At 57.6% G+C, this 12,981-nt stretch overlaps 3 protein-coding genes across 3 annotated transcripts; 2 read left to right on the top strand and 1 right to left on the bottom strand.

The window, feature by feature from the left end:
- Positions 1 to 1,521: 1,521 nt before the first annotated feature.
- On the top strand, positions 1,522 to 3,303 carry MKK02DRAFT_36672 (putative glycolipid mannosyltransferase; the record flags this gene model as incomplete). Its single annotated transcript, XM_053089471.1, has 5 exons — positions 1,522 to 1,576; positions 1,641 to 1,757; positions 1,803 to 2,213; positions 2,274 to 2,466; positions 2,514 to 3,303. The coding sequence occupies 5 exons, from the start codon at positions 1,522 to 1,524 to the stop codon at positions 3,301 to 3,303; spliced, it is 1,566 nt and encodes a 521-aa protein (XP_052945136.1).
- Positions 3,304 to 3,830: 527 nt separating this feature from the next.
- MKK02DRAFT_32805 (WD40-repeat-containing domain protein) lies at positions 3,831 to 5,520 on the bottom strand (the record flags this gene model as incomplete). Its single annotated transcript, XM_053088580.1, has 8 exons — positions 3,831 to 4,102; positions 4,164 to 4,434; positions 4,482 to 4,627; positions 4,675 to 4,790; positions 4,835 to 4,917; positions 4,964 to 5,147; positions 5,194 to 5,256; positions 5,351 to 5,520. 8 exons carry the CDS (start codon positions 5,518 to 5,520, stop codon positions 3,831 to 3,833), a joined length of 1,305 nt encoding a protein of 434 aa, XP_052945135.1.
- A 243-nt stretch (positions 5,521 to 5,763) lies between these two features.
- Positions 5,764 to 12,965, top strand: MKK02DRAFT_32804 (uncharacterized protein; the record flags this gene model as incomplete). Its single annotated transcript, XM_053088579.1, has 17 exons — positions 5,764 to 5,905; positions 5,980 to 6,070; positions 6,118 to 6,273; positions 6,327 to 6,465; positions 6,528 to 7,271; positions 7,330 to 7,548; positions 7,598 to 7,691; positions 7,745 to 7,865; positions 7,924 to 8,163; positions 8,231 to 8,464; positions 8,502 to 8,615; positions 8,669 to 8,773; positions 8,820 to 8,930; positions 8,989 to 9,822; positions 9,872 to 10,013; positions 10,063 to 10,161; positions 10,215 to 12,965. The coding sequence occupies 17 exons, from the start codon at positions 5,764 to 5,766 to the stop codon at positions 12,963 to 12,965; spliced, it is 6,336 nt and encodes a 2,111-aa protein (XP_052945134.1).
- Positions 12,966 to 12,981: the final 16 nt, after the last annotated feature.

Raw genomic sequence — 12,981 nt, 5'->3', positions numbered from 1 at the left:
TTCCGATATCTACTCTGTGACTCGCTGAAAAGCCCCCTAGCGCCGACACTGATGATGGCTCTGAGCGGCCTGGTCGTGTACGCAAATGCAACTGGGCGGCATGATCCCACATCAAGTGGCATGAGTCTCACAGCAGCTAATGAGTAACAACCAGGCGCGCCTGGAGATCGGTTTACGAAGAGCCCCTTCCCATATGTCGTTCCAGGTCATGTGAGGCACGAGGAACATAACAACAACATCTATTCAAGCCGTTCGCCCTACGATACATGGGGAGACTCACATGCCCGCTGCAATCATTGCGCTTTTTGTACTGATACTCATCCACTGACATGTCTTCCTGGACGGCGTAATTCTCGTTCGCCGACGAGACTCGTCGAGTTATACGGCATGGCCTTATCGGGCGGATGAATCACTAGCACAAGTCTCCCAAGTCCGATGGCAGCCGCCGCAGCCAAACTTACTACAGCCGACATCTCTACTGCGTCGCCATTCTCGCTGAAACGTTCCATCGACCCTCCGGAGTGCCATGCAGCCTTGCACAGCTGAGATTTGTAACTTGCGAGCATCGAGGCAGCGGTGCTACAAGATTGATCAAGTGAGGGGCACAGGAGAGGCAAGCGCTAGGGCCACACTGACATGAAAAGCAGCTATAGCTGATTGGAGACTACAAGAAATCGCCTTGTTCGAGCAATAAAAGGCAGTGAGCAGACGGTCGCCAGCGAGTTCATCCACCGGCCGGCTGTGGGGGAGGCTGTACCATTCCACCGGCTCACTAAACTTGATGGGCAATAGCGCCTTCTGAGCAAAGCTGCCATTTCGGCTTGCTCGCGATAGCCATCATATCTCACTGAACGCTGAACCCTATCATTTGTGGCGGAAGAGTCTGTAAGCTGGCTACCCTCGCCAGGGAGTCAGCACATAGACGACCCTGAGGCTATATAATGATCCCTTCCAGATGCGATCTCCACGCCTCATGTGCAGATCCATGACGCTTCACATGGGCGAGCTGACATTCGAGACGCACGGCGCATACGCTTCAATCAGTCCGGGTCGCTATTCTGTCGACGACGAGAACGGTAGCATTTCAGCCCCACTGCACGGTAGCCAAGCGACATCGACATAATAGGCATGGGTAGGTAGATTACGTCTAGCTTGAGGCTTGTGTCGTAGGTAGCTAACAATGACAAACGCTAAAGTCAGTCAGACAGGCTTGCGAAGCGACGTGGTAGAGTAGACTACAAGCATCTAGCCACTCCCATATGGTGGAGGGTGCGGATCATCGGGATGAGACGATGAGCCGGCCAGCCTAGCCTGGGAACATCGTACTGCCACTTAGCCACTTCGTCACTTTGCCACTTTGCCACTTTGCCACTTTGCCACTCTCTAACCGCCAACTCCTCATTCCTCATCCCGCTCAAGTCCTATTCATGCTCCCCACTTTAGAGTCGCGATGACGTTTCAGTGCCGTTTCAGAACTTTCCTACGCGTTGTACATCTTCCGCAGGCATCAGCGAGAGCAACATGTCGACCGCAGGCAAGCTGAGGATCGGCTTTGTCCACCCTGACCTTGGAATAGGTAGGGCAATCCCTGAGGAATGGGCAGAGCTATCCCTGAGGAATGGGCAGAGCTGATTGACTAGGAGGGGCAGAACGGCTGGTCGTCGACGCCGCAGTCGCTGTGCAGAAGCTAGGCCATGAGGTGCTGGTCTTTACTTCCCGACATGATCCATCGCGGTGCTTCGAGGAGACCAGAGATGGCGGGTCATTCTTCCATATATACAGCAGCTGCAGCTGACCCGCAGGCACGCTCAAAGTCCACGTCCTCGGCTCGTCCCTCCCCCAACGCCTTCCCTCCCCTCTTCCGGCTATGACCATCCTCTTCTCCCTCTTACGCTCCCTCCTCCTCTCTTTCCTCATCGTCACTTCGACATACCTACCCGCTCCTGCCGGCTTTGCAAACCCTCTCTCTCGACTTGCCCCCTTCGACGTCTTCTTCGTAGACCAACAATCGGTCTGCGTGCCGTTTCTCCGGTTCTTCCTTGGCACAAGAGTGGTGTTCTACTGTCATTTCCCAGACAAGCTGTTGAGCGGAGGATGGGAAGTAGATATGGATACCAAAGGGGAAGGGAGGGTGCAGGTGGGCGTGAAAGGACGAGGATTGGCCCGCCGGATATATAGGTGGCCGGTGGATAAGCTGGAAGAGTGGACGACCGGTGAGTAACGGAATCATGTCGCCGAAGGGTGTCAATCGAAGGCACATGCTGACCCTATAGGTCAATCAGATGTCATCCTGTCCAACTCGCAGTTCACTTCCCGCGTGTACGCCCGCTCATTCCCCTCCCTCGCCAAGCGGAAACCAAGGGTCGTGTACCCCTGCATCGACGTATCCGCCTACAAAGCCATTGACCGGAAAGGCAAGGGCAAGGAGAAGGCCACCGAAGAGGATGGCGTCTCCCTCACCGCATCGTACGTCATCGAGCAGCATATACGCGAGCTCCAGGCTGACTTGGCAGTGATCGCCCCACTTTGATCTCTCTAAACCGCTACGAGGCCAAGAAGAACATCCACCTCGCTATCCGTTCCTTCGCCCAAGTCCTCGATGCCTCCCCTCATCTCAGACTCGTCCTCGCGGGAGGATACGACAACTCGCTCGAGGACAACCTGCATACCCTCTGGTCACTCCGGACTCTCGCCGAATCGCTCAATCTCACACATCACACCCTTTCCTCTGCCAAAGCCGCCCCGCCCGACCCAGACGTTCAAGTCCTCTTCGTTCTCAACTTCAGCACCGCGCAGCGGACCCACCTTCTCACGCAGCCATCTACGGTCGCGCTCCTCTACACGCCAGCGAATGAGCACTTTGGCATCGTACCCGTCGAGGCGATGGCGTGCGGTCTACCCGTCCTCGCGGCCAACAGCGGGGGTCCCACAGAGAGCATTGTCGACCTCGAAACTACCTCTTCCTCCTCCGAGCAAGTGACGGTCGGCAATGACGCTGGCACAGGTTTGCTCCGCTCGCCCAAACCAGCCGAATGGGCGCCAGCTATCCGTCAGCTCTTGTCACTGTCGTCGGCGCAGCGTCAGGCCATCAAGCAAGCGGGGATGGACAGGGTCGCCGAGAACTTCTCTTCGGAGAAGTTGGGGAAGGAGGTAGAGGAGGCTTGCCGGCAAGCGTTGACAATGGGAGACGTGCATGGCCAGATGGGGGATAAGTTGATATGGGCGGGAACGGGGTTGATGGCGTTTGCGGCGCTCAACCTGAGTATATTGCTCTGGTTCTACGGGGGAGCACCAGCAGGGTGATGACCTAGGTCTCCCGTGGCATGCAGATCTTCTGGGTCGGAGCTTTGGTGTGCGGTCCCGGCCGTCCGTCGAACCCATGCCCCGTGCGACATGCACGCTTCAGCGTCTGCTCCGAAGCGCAAATGCCCGTAGAGACATCGAGTGTGGTCTTTGTCGACGGGTCCTATGCCCACATTGACCACAACATCGTAGAATCCGGATAGCAGATCACGTTGGACCTGCACAAGCGACTGCGCTCATCGCTGCAGAGAATACACATATCGGTACAGGTGTAGGATCTTGTAGCAGCACGGTCTTCCTTATTACTCTTAGGTGCCTGGCAGCGTGGAGGACGAGAGCGCGGACGAGACTGTCTGAGGATCTTGTCGTGACCAGCCTTGTCTACTGCTGATATCGGTGTACTCCCCCAAAGCTAACAACAGTCCCGACTGGAGGATCATTGCAAGCGATCTACTGCCTACCGGTCTGGAAGAGATGCGCATGAGTACATGACCGCTATAAACGAGTCGCTTTAAGCTTCCTGTTGTCTATACAGATTGACCAAAGTCCAAAATCCCCAGTCCCGCCCTCATTCCTCCCGCTTTAACATGATCGTCCGCACCTGTCCGCCCATTGATCGACTGCTCCCTACGCCCGCTTGACCCGGCCAGATATGGATCCCCACTCTCGCTACTATCCTCGTAGCTGCTATCATCCGAATCTGAGTCAGAGTCGGCGATACGCAAGTCGACATGCCTTGATCCAGACGACACAAGGAGTGATGGCTTGAGAGGATGGAATTGGACCGAGCTGATGGCATCTTAAGAGTCAGCGTGCCTCCCTCTAGATCAAGCAGTATTGACGCATAGTGCTGGACGTACCTCCGATATTCGCGACTTGAGCTTCCCACAGCTTCTCGCCCCATTGACCACCGCCTCCAACGTCCCATATCCCAACTTTTCCAGTCTCGTCCCCAATAGCCAGCCAGCGACCCCATGGGTCAAGGTCAAAAGACATCCGCTGATTGGAGCTCGCTTGTCGAGGAAAAGAGTGGAAGGGCTGAGTAGGATTGCGGAGGTCGAAGACTTGCAAAAGGGATGAGCGGCGAGAGGCGACAAAGAGGTGGTTGGGCGATAAGGGGTGGAAGGCGAGCTGTGCGCGTCAGCCTAAAGCACTGTATTGAATGTTGAAGAACTTACCTGAGTAACCCCGCCACCCTCGACTCCCTCGAGATGCCCGACCGCACCAGCCTCATCCTCTGAGTAGAGCGAGACCGAGCCTCCGAACGACCCAGCAGCATATGAACCGGAGTAGTCGGTAGAGAACGCGAGCGCCGATATGATGCCTGTGAGATCAGCTACCGAAGCTGCAGATCGCTGAGACCAAGCGCACCTTTCTGTCCGCCCTTGTCTCCTCTGGTCAAGGTCGTCTTGATCCGCTCAGAAGTGTCGTACCCTGGAGCGGAGATATCGAGCACCTCTATTGCGTTCTCATGCCCGCAGTATAACCTGAGCGTAAGCTTCGCTCAACCCGCGTCACTTCGTCCACTCACTTTGTTGCGCTTGGGTTCCAAGCCAAGCAGAAAGGCGCAATGAAGCGTTCTCTGTGGTCCACGATGGGATATGTTGCGCGAGTCTAGTTGTCAGCGGGCACAGCATTTGAAGATGGACCAGCTACCTACTAGTCCTGTCAGGCCATCTATGAGCCTAACTGGCGAGTCTCGGATCGTAGCAGCAAAGCAAAAGCCCCCAGGCGCCGATGGAGTCCCTGTAGGGTACCAGAGCACTGAAAGCACCGGTGCGGCTTGTGGCAGGTCGAGGTAAGGCTTGAGCTCGGCTGCAGGGTCGGAGGTCGCGCTATCAGGTCTGGGTGAGTCAGTCTAGGATCAAGCAAGAAGATGACGAGACTCACGTGAAGTACACTCGGACGGTGCGGTCCTCGGAGGTCGTCAGAATCGCTGAGCCGTCCACACACCTGACTTGTCAGTGTCGCCCTACGGAGATCAAGGTAGGTTTACCATCGAGCTGTCCTGAGGATTCCACGATCACTCTGGCTACTACGTGCTGACCATCTCGGTGGTGGCGGTAGGCTTTGTGAACCAAAGTCATAGGCTGGAGCCTCCCATACCGGCTGGGCGGTGGACGTCTCAGCCGGCTCGGTTGACGGTGCCAGGGATCTACCTTCGGACAGTTGGACTGCAGCGAAAGTATCGTGTTCGGCTTCTTCGTATTCTGTCATCTCGCTGTGTGGCCGTTGCCTGGCTCGCTCATAGTGACTTCGCCGAAGTATGAGATGAACGAGGGAATAGTTGCTTGCTGCTCTTTGGCCTTGGTCCAAGCGAGGAATGTGGAGGACAACAAACGGACTATTAGCAAATATACTAATGAAATCAGGTAATTATCATTAGGACCATTTCCTATTCCGCACGGTTCCGGGGCCACATCGCGGCGCGTCTTCGCGGTTGAATCACCTCTCGCTAAAATGTGTGCGAGCTCCTTCTCTCATCTCTTTCTCGCTCCTCTAGACATCTACAATAACGCTCACTCAGCCGCACACATCCTCGGCTGCAGCATAAGGCGAGCGCCGTCCATCGTCGCAGCGCGCAAGGGGTCGCCAGACCGAGGTCCGCTCAATAGTGCCTCGACACGGGCAAGGAGTTCCGCCGTTCTTCGTCGCAGGCAATAAGCTCCGAGCGAGCTTGGTGGACAAGGCCGAGCGCCCACCCCCTCATGCTCGGCAGTATAGTATCTCGCGCATCTGGCATCGCATCTGACATCTTATCATCTGGGTAAGTACACCGTTCAGCACAAAGCCCTTCAGCTAACGATGAGTCAGTCTCTACAGCAATAAATCGGCCGAGGCGGCATCTTCTATCCAGAACGGCCGCACGGTGAAGCCTGCGAATAACCAGAGACAGACGAGGAATTCTCTTGCGGCGGCTGGAATGGAAGACGACTGGCAGGCGGCACAATATGAGCGAGAGCAGGCGAGGTGAGCACTGCACTACTTACTGAAGAGAAGAATCAGACTGACCAGCATCGTAGTCCAGGACCTTCTCGCCCGAGACGCGGCGAAAATCAAGCATCGGATGGCGACGATATCGTGGCAGTTGGCGGGCGCAAAACCAGAGGGACAGGTAGTGGGTCGAAAGCGCGTGCGCCTTTAGTTGCCGCTGCCGGGAAAGTGAGTCTGATCACACAATGACTTGTTATCGCTGCCTTGGTACAATGCTGACGAATTACCAGCCACAAAAGAACGGTGGCAATAACGGCTACAGCCCGTATACTGCGGGTTCAACAAAGACGGCCACCTCGGGCCAAGCAAAGACACAGCGGCGAGCCGACCAGGAGTACGATCTGGTGGTTTCGCAACAGCACACATTCAAGCCCGTTCCGGCAGATCGAATGTACGGTACCAGTGACGCTCGTCACATGTATCCCAGAGATACGTCGCGCCAGGTCCTGCATGAGGACCGCCGTCGGGTCTCGCGTGACGCCCAGAACGATCGGCGAAGCTCAGTCGAGGCCGACGATGCCTGGTTCGCCGAACAACGCCAAATGAAGGCGTCAGGTTCAAACCAGCAGCGGGCTGGCAGAGCTCCGGCCCATCGTGAGCTCAACGATCACCGACCTAAGGCCAATAACAACCAGGACCGGAAGGCAGCCAGGAAATCAACACCTTCGGGCCGACACGCTGCGTCAGAGCAGGCGGACTCTCCGACCATGTCCGGCGAGAGCCGGTCGGCTAGCCCCGTCAAGCGCAAGCTGCAGAATGGCGACCACATTACTGTCATCAGTGATGGAGAAGACGAGGCGCATCCGGTGGCGCGGTCAGTCACGACGAAGAGGCCCAGGAACTTGGGAGCCGACGAGTCTGTCGCTCCGATAGGGCAGACCAAGGGGGAGAAGGGCAAAGCACGCGCCGGACGGGATGCTGTCGGCCTCGCCCAACAGACTCTCGACAAGGCAGCAAAGCAGAAGCCTACACCGGTACGTTCGCAGTACCGCCTTGGGTATTCAGGTAGACCCAGGTGGCTGATGAATATAGCGGGGTAAAGCCGTCAAACCGGCAATTCCCTCATCCGGGATCTCAGCTGCGTCCTCGGTCAATGTCCGACAATCCTTTCTGTCCATGCAACCGGTGGTCGACCTCCGCATGACCAGCTTATGCTGGAATCCGAAGACCCTGGACTGCTTCATACGATGTACAGACCCGGAGCAAAAGTTGGACCTTCCCATGCGGCATCTTGTTGGCAAAGTTTCATGTGTAAGGAGTCGCCAAACAGATTTGCCGATCTCCGAGCTAACTCTGGTAGTACTGCGAAGAGTCTGAAGCGCCATACCTGCATCTCTGCTTTGACACTGGCGACGTTTCCGACTTTCGGAGGCAATTGGAATTACTATACGATGGTACGCCAGGATGTCGGTATCATCATCAGACGCGGCGTGAGCTGATCAAGCAGTCAGTCTCAATCAACCTACTATCGATATCAGACTGTTCCTGTTCAAGGGCCAACCGACTGGGATCTTCGTCGGCGAAATTGCCAGAAGTCTCACTGGCGAAAGGAAGATGCCCGTCACAAAGTAAGTCTGATCGAAGCTGGAGAAGTGGGCTCTCGACAGAGTCAGCCTGACACGGCAGATCCGTAAGCGTGAGGGTAATCCTGGCCCAGCTCCAGTCAGAGGTATCGGCAGGATGGGCTGCTGGGAATGAAGCGAAGAAGCGCGCGGACGCGGCGGACAGACGACGCAATCAACCACGCCAATCGGAACCAGCTGCCCCGCTGGAAAGATCCGCCGATACGAACGGTACAAAAGGCAACAAGAAGGGCAAGCCGCTGAAGAAGATCAACCTGGATGACAATCAGAGTACGCTGCAATTGTGAGTTATGCAGCTATGGCTATAGGGCGAGAGCCTCTTCTTGAATTGCAGCTGACCCTGACCTTAGTGGCAAAGAGACTCGGGCGAACACTCGCAAGACGGACGCCGAGCCAATCGACGTGCCAGGCTCCCCGGAGAAGACCAAGCCCGCTGCAGTAGGCTCGCGGAAGTCTTTGCGTCAGCGCGACAAGGCACAAACGGCCGCTGCTGCTTACGAGGTCTCAGATGATGAGATGTTCGAACCCGCCCCAGTTGTCGTCCCCGCGCCCGCTCTGCCTCGGCCAGAAAACTGGAACGGAGTGTATGTATCGTGGCATTTCTCAGCTAATCCGATCTAGTCTGTTCCCATACCCTCTTCAAGGTCGTGCCGATATCAACATCACCGAGGGCGACAAGTGGCGAGTCGCGGCAGGGGACTTCTTGAATGACACGCTCATCGAGTTTGGCTTGAAGTAAGTCATGGTTATTCACTAGCAGCCGCCAGAAGCTTTGGCTGACCCCGTAGGTATGTGCTGTCGGAATTGAGAGCGCAGCCAGGCGGCGTCGATATCGACAAAGATGTGTACCTCTTCAACTCGTTCTTTTACGAGAAGTTATCTCTGCCAGCCAAGTGAGTTGTGATTGCGGGATGCCCCGCAAACCGAGCTGATGATCAGGCCGGGAACGAAGAATGATGTGTCTTGGGCGGCGTACACCTCTGTCAGAAAGTGGACCAAATCGGCGAACGTGTTTGACAAGAAGTATCTGATAATCCCGATCAATGAGAAGTGAGTCTTACTGTATCTGCCTGCGACGGCCAAGTGAGAGCTGGAGCTGATCCATTAGCGCTCATTGGTATCTCGCTGTCATCTTCAACCCAGGCGGTATTCTCCGGCCCCATGAGCCGCCTGCCAAAACTCCCGCAACCGACGCCCTCGTTGATGTTCCAGACGCCGCGCAACTTCCTTTTGTGACAGCCGAAGAGGTCGAGACCGTGAAAGCGGACATCGCCAAAGCCAGCGAGGACGCCAGGGCGGATACGAGATCGTCGTCGACCAGAGGGGTGGAGGACAGGGAGCAGGTCGAGATGATCATCCCTGCGGTCGACACGTCGACCGAGATCACCGAAATCACGGATTCGCCTGGTCCTTCCGCCAGAACCAGGAGATCCGGCAGGCTGTCCGAGTCGGCCGCGAGCGTGACTTCTACGTCACCGGTATTAGGAGCGATCGCTCGCCTTGCCGGACTCACGCATTCGAACGATGTCAGCGCGGATCCCCTCGATTCAATCCCTCGCCTAAGCGGAATGGCAGCTAGCCCGTCAGCCCAATCGTCTCAAGCACCATCTCAGGGGCCGGGACGAAAGAGGATCAATCGGGCACGGTGCAAGCCAGATGATAGCGCTACCTCCTCGGCCTCTGTCCATGCCCCGTCTCGGTCCCAACGGCCCATGGACATCTCGGCTAGCCCGGACCCAAAACCTATCGTGTCGCTTACTTTGCAAAATTATGCGCTTCAGAACGGCTTTGTCGATTCTGTCGCGCCGGCAAAGGAGCAGGAGGAGGAGGTGGCGGCGGCGGTGGAGGAGGTGGAGAAGGAAGCGGACCCAGCACGGCCGGCAGCACCCGCCAAAACTGCTGCGAAGCCAAAAGAAAGGACCAACATCTGGGATGGGGAAGAGTAGGTCACCGTGTCCATACGCTGGCCGAACCATCACGCTGACCTCTAGTGCCTGGATTTTCACCTTTGACTCGCTAGGAGGGAAACATCCGCCGGTGTACACTTGCCTGAAGAGGTGGTTGGAGCACGAGGCGAAGGATAAGAAGCAGATAGACTATGTGCCCACGCCTGCCAGGTACAAGGAAGCCAGAGTACGCCTTTCCCCTTCCGATATCCTCGAGTATGAGCTGATTCGTCCAGGTTCCCCAGCAGCCCAACTTCAGCGACTGCGGGCTATATCTCATCCACTACGTCGAGCACTTGTTGAAGGAACCGGAAGGCAAAGTCCGCCTCATAGAGGTATGTCTGCAATTCTTTAAGCGTCGACATGGACCGAGAAGCTGATCTATCAGGAGCCTATACCGGGGGGTCACGGCGCCGAAAAGACCAAATGGCTCAGCAGGATCGACCAGGTCTGGAACGAGGCGGACACCCGGACTCTCCGAGAGCAGTGGACCAAGAAGATCGACGTCCTCAAGGAGCAAAGAGACAAAGACCGGGCGGCTCTCCTCCCTGCGACACCGGCCGCGCCCGGTGCGAGCGGTGCGGCCGATGCAGAGGAGGAGGACCATATGGAGATCATGCCGGCTAGCCAGTCCGTCAAGGCGCTGAGTCAAGCGCCGGCTGTCGACAAGGCAAAGGCGGAGGCAGTTGCGGAGCTGGAGCCGGAGCCGGAGCAGGTGGCGGAGGAGGAGGCGGTCGCCCCCGCGGACCCAGCCGAGGATGTCGAGATGGGGGAAGAGGAGACCTGCGGGCCTGACGATGACTTCAACGACGCGGAGATTCAACACCCCAGCGCCCTCTTCGCTCCCAACTCTTTTGACAACCTCCATCTCGGCGAAGACGATCCAATGGAGGGTCCCATGTCCGCCCATTCCCCGGGATCTCCCTTCGGAGATGACGATGACGGATATCATTCGCAATCGGAATCGGAGCTGGCCAAGCATCTCAAGCTCGCGAAGGAGGAAACCGTCGGCCTTGTTGACTATGTTAGTCGCGAGAACTCCGCAGCAGCCGGCAACCCGGGGCCGTCGGTCCAACCCGGTATGGATCCGAGGTTGCAGCAACCTAGCCACGGGCCCTTCACCGACCCTTCCCTGGCGGCGGACGTCCTTCAACTATCCGCGGTCCCCGAGAATCACGCTCCCGAACAAGAGGACGAGGATGAGGACGGGATGGGCGGCCTCAATACACCGGAAGCCCCCAACCCCCAATTACTGCCCTCGCTTTCTCGCCCCAGGGAGACTTCACCGGTCCCTGGCGGTCTGCCGACCCGAACGGACAGTATCTTGAAGCAGAGGCGAAGCGAAGAGCGCCATCAGGCGGCTCTAAGATCGTCACCGCGGCCATCGGATCAGCGCAACATCTCGAATGGACACAGAGCCATTTCAGTCTCGAGCGGGTCGGCAGTCTCGAGCGGGTCGTATGAAGTCCAGGAGGAGGTGGAATATCGAACGGAGGGGAATCCGACGGGGAGAGAAAAGTCGAGGGACCCAGAGCGGCACGAGGGAGACTCGAGGCGAAGCGTAAAGGGGAAAGGGCGGGAAGCGAAGGAGAGTTCGCCGGGGAGTCGAGGGACGGCAGAGATGGACGCACCCTTCGGGACGAGCTTGGCGGATTCGCCTCAGCTCAACACACCGTCCGGTCACCGCTCCGGGCGGGAAAAGCCAGGGCGCACAACTACGGCCCGAACAGATCCCTCGGAAGCCTTCGACCCCCCGGCACCTCGTTTCACACCGTACGCGCCCAGAAGCGCTCCTCTCTTCTCTGCGGGCTGGAGAGCCAGGTCACCCTCGCCTATCGGTCTCAACAAGCCGGAACCCCCTCGTCCGACACTCAGCCAGACGCTCGCGTCTGGTTCAAGCGGCCTCCGGAGATCGCCCTCACCCGGTCCTTCCAACCCAGACCAATCCACCCGACCCCGATCCTTATCCCCAGCGCTGACCGTGGATGTTCCTCTGTATCAACCCCGCCCGCCTCCATCAGCTAAAAGAGCTTCACGTCCCTCCTCCATGAAGGCGGAACCTGACCGGGCTGCCAGTCGGACCTCTCCGCGCAAATCTACCGGGCGGGCTAATCACCAAATACCCATCCTTCCCGCTGTCAACTTCATGCAATCCCTCCCTCTATCTCCTCGCGGATCAGGATCGGCACTCCCACATCGCTCCTCCCCTCTCAGCGACCTCCTCGCGCTATCGCCGAATGGATCCCGCTCGTCCCCTGCAGCCGCGGCTACCCAAACGGCCGGCGCAAGTCATCCTCCCCTTTCTCCGGAGCTGGAGGAACCGGAGGAGGAGCGCGAGCTTGACAAATCCCCTTCAAACCTCCGGCCGATGAAAGTTGTGACGACATACCGCGGTCACGGCCCCAGGAAATCCGCTCGACCCTCGCTGGCTTCAGCTACAGCCCGGGAAGATGCGGTGGATGTCCTTGGTTCGTCGGAGGAATCGTCCGATGAGGTCAGCGCAGCACCTCGCTCGGCTGCCTTGTCGGCCTCACCCCCACCCCCACGAAAACCTACTTCTGCCAAGGCTTCTTCGTCTAAACTGGTGTCGCTCAGGGTTTCACCTCCTCCTTCATTGCAGCAGCTATCGGTGCTGCAGAAGCGGAAGGCCGACAAGGAGGCAAAATCCTCATCGGCCTCGGCGGAGGCATCCTCTTCGTCCGCATCGAAAGTCAAACCACGAGCGTCGAGAGTAGCAGTGGTACTTCCTGCTAAGCGGCGGAAACCGGATGACGATGCCGCCTTTACACCAGCCGGCCGGGATGATGAATCATCCGCAGGAGAAACGGGAAGCGGAAGTGAGAGGAAGAAGAAGCAGAAGACTTCTGCCAAGCAGGAGAGGTCACATGCGAAGGGAGGCGGGAAGGGTAACAAGGGGAAAGGAGTTGATCGTGAAGCAGCGGGAGAGAAGGAGGAGGAAATGGACGAGCTGGCGACGGATGACTCCACTCGTTCCCCGGCGGAGAAGGTGACATCCAAACACTTCGACCAAGCCTCTCGAGGACAGGCGGCCAACGGCAGCGCGCCGCGGTCGAGTAGATCGTCGGCACGACCGAGCGGGACGCAGGACAAGCCGATCAGTGTATTGGAGGATGATTAGGCAAATGCAGGGAGTC

The sequence above is a fragment of the Dioszegia hungarica genome (assembly GCF_025882075.1).
Source record: "Dioszegia hungarica strain PDD-24b-2 chromosome Unknown MKK02contig_8, whole genome shotgun sequence".
NCBI lineage: Eukaryota > Fungi > Basidiomycota > Tremellomycetes > Tremellales > Bulleribasidiaceae > Dioszegia > Dioszegia hungarica.
Note: the sequence above shows the minus strand (reverse complement) of the source record. Positions and strands in the feature narration are given on the sequence as shown.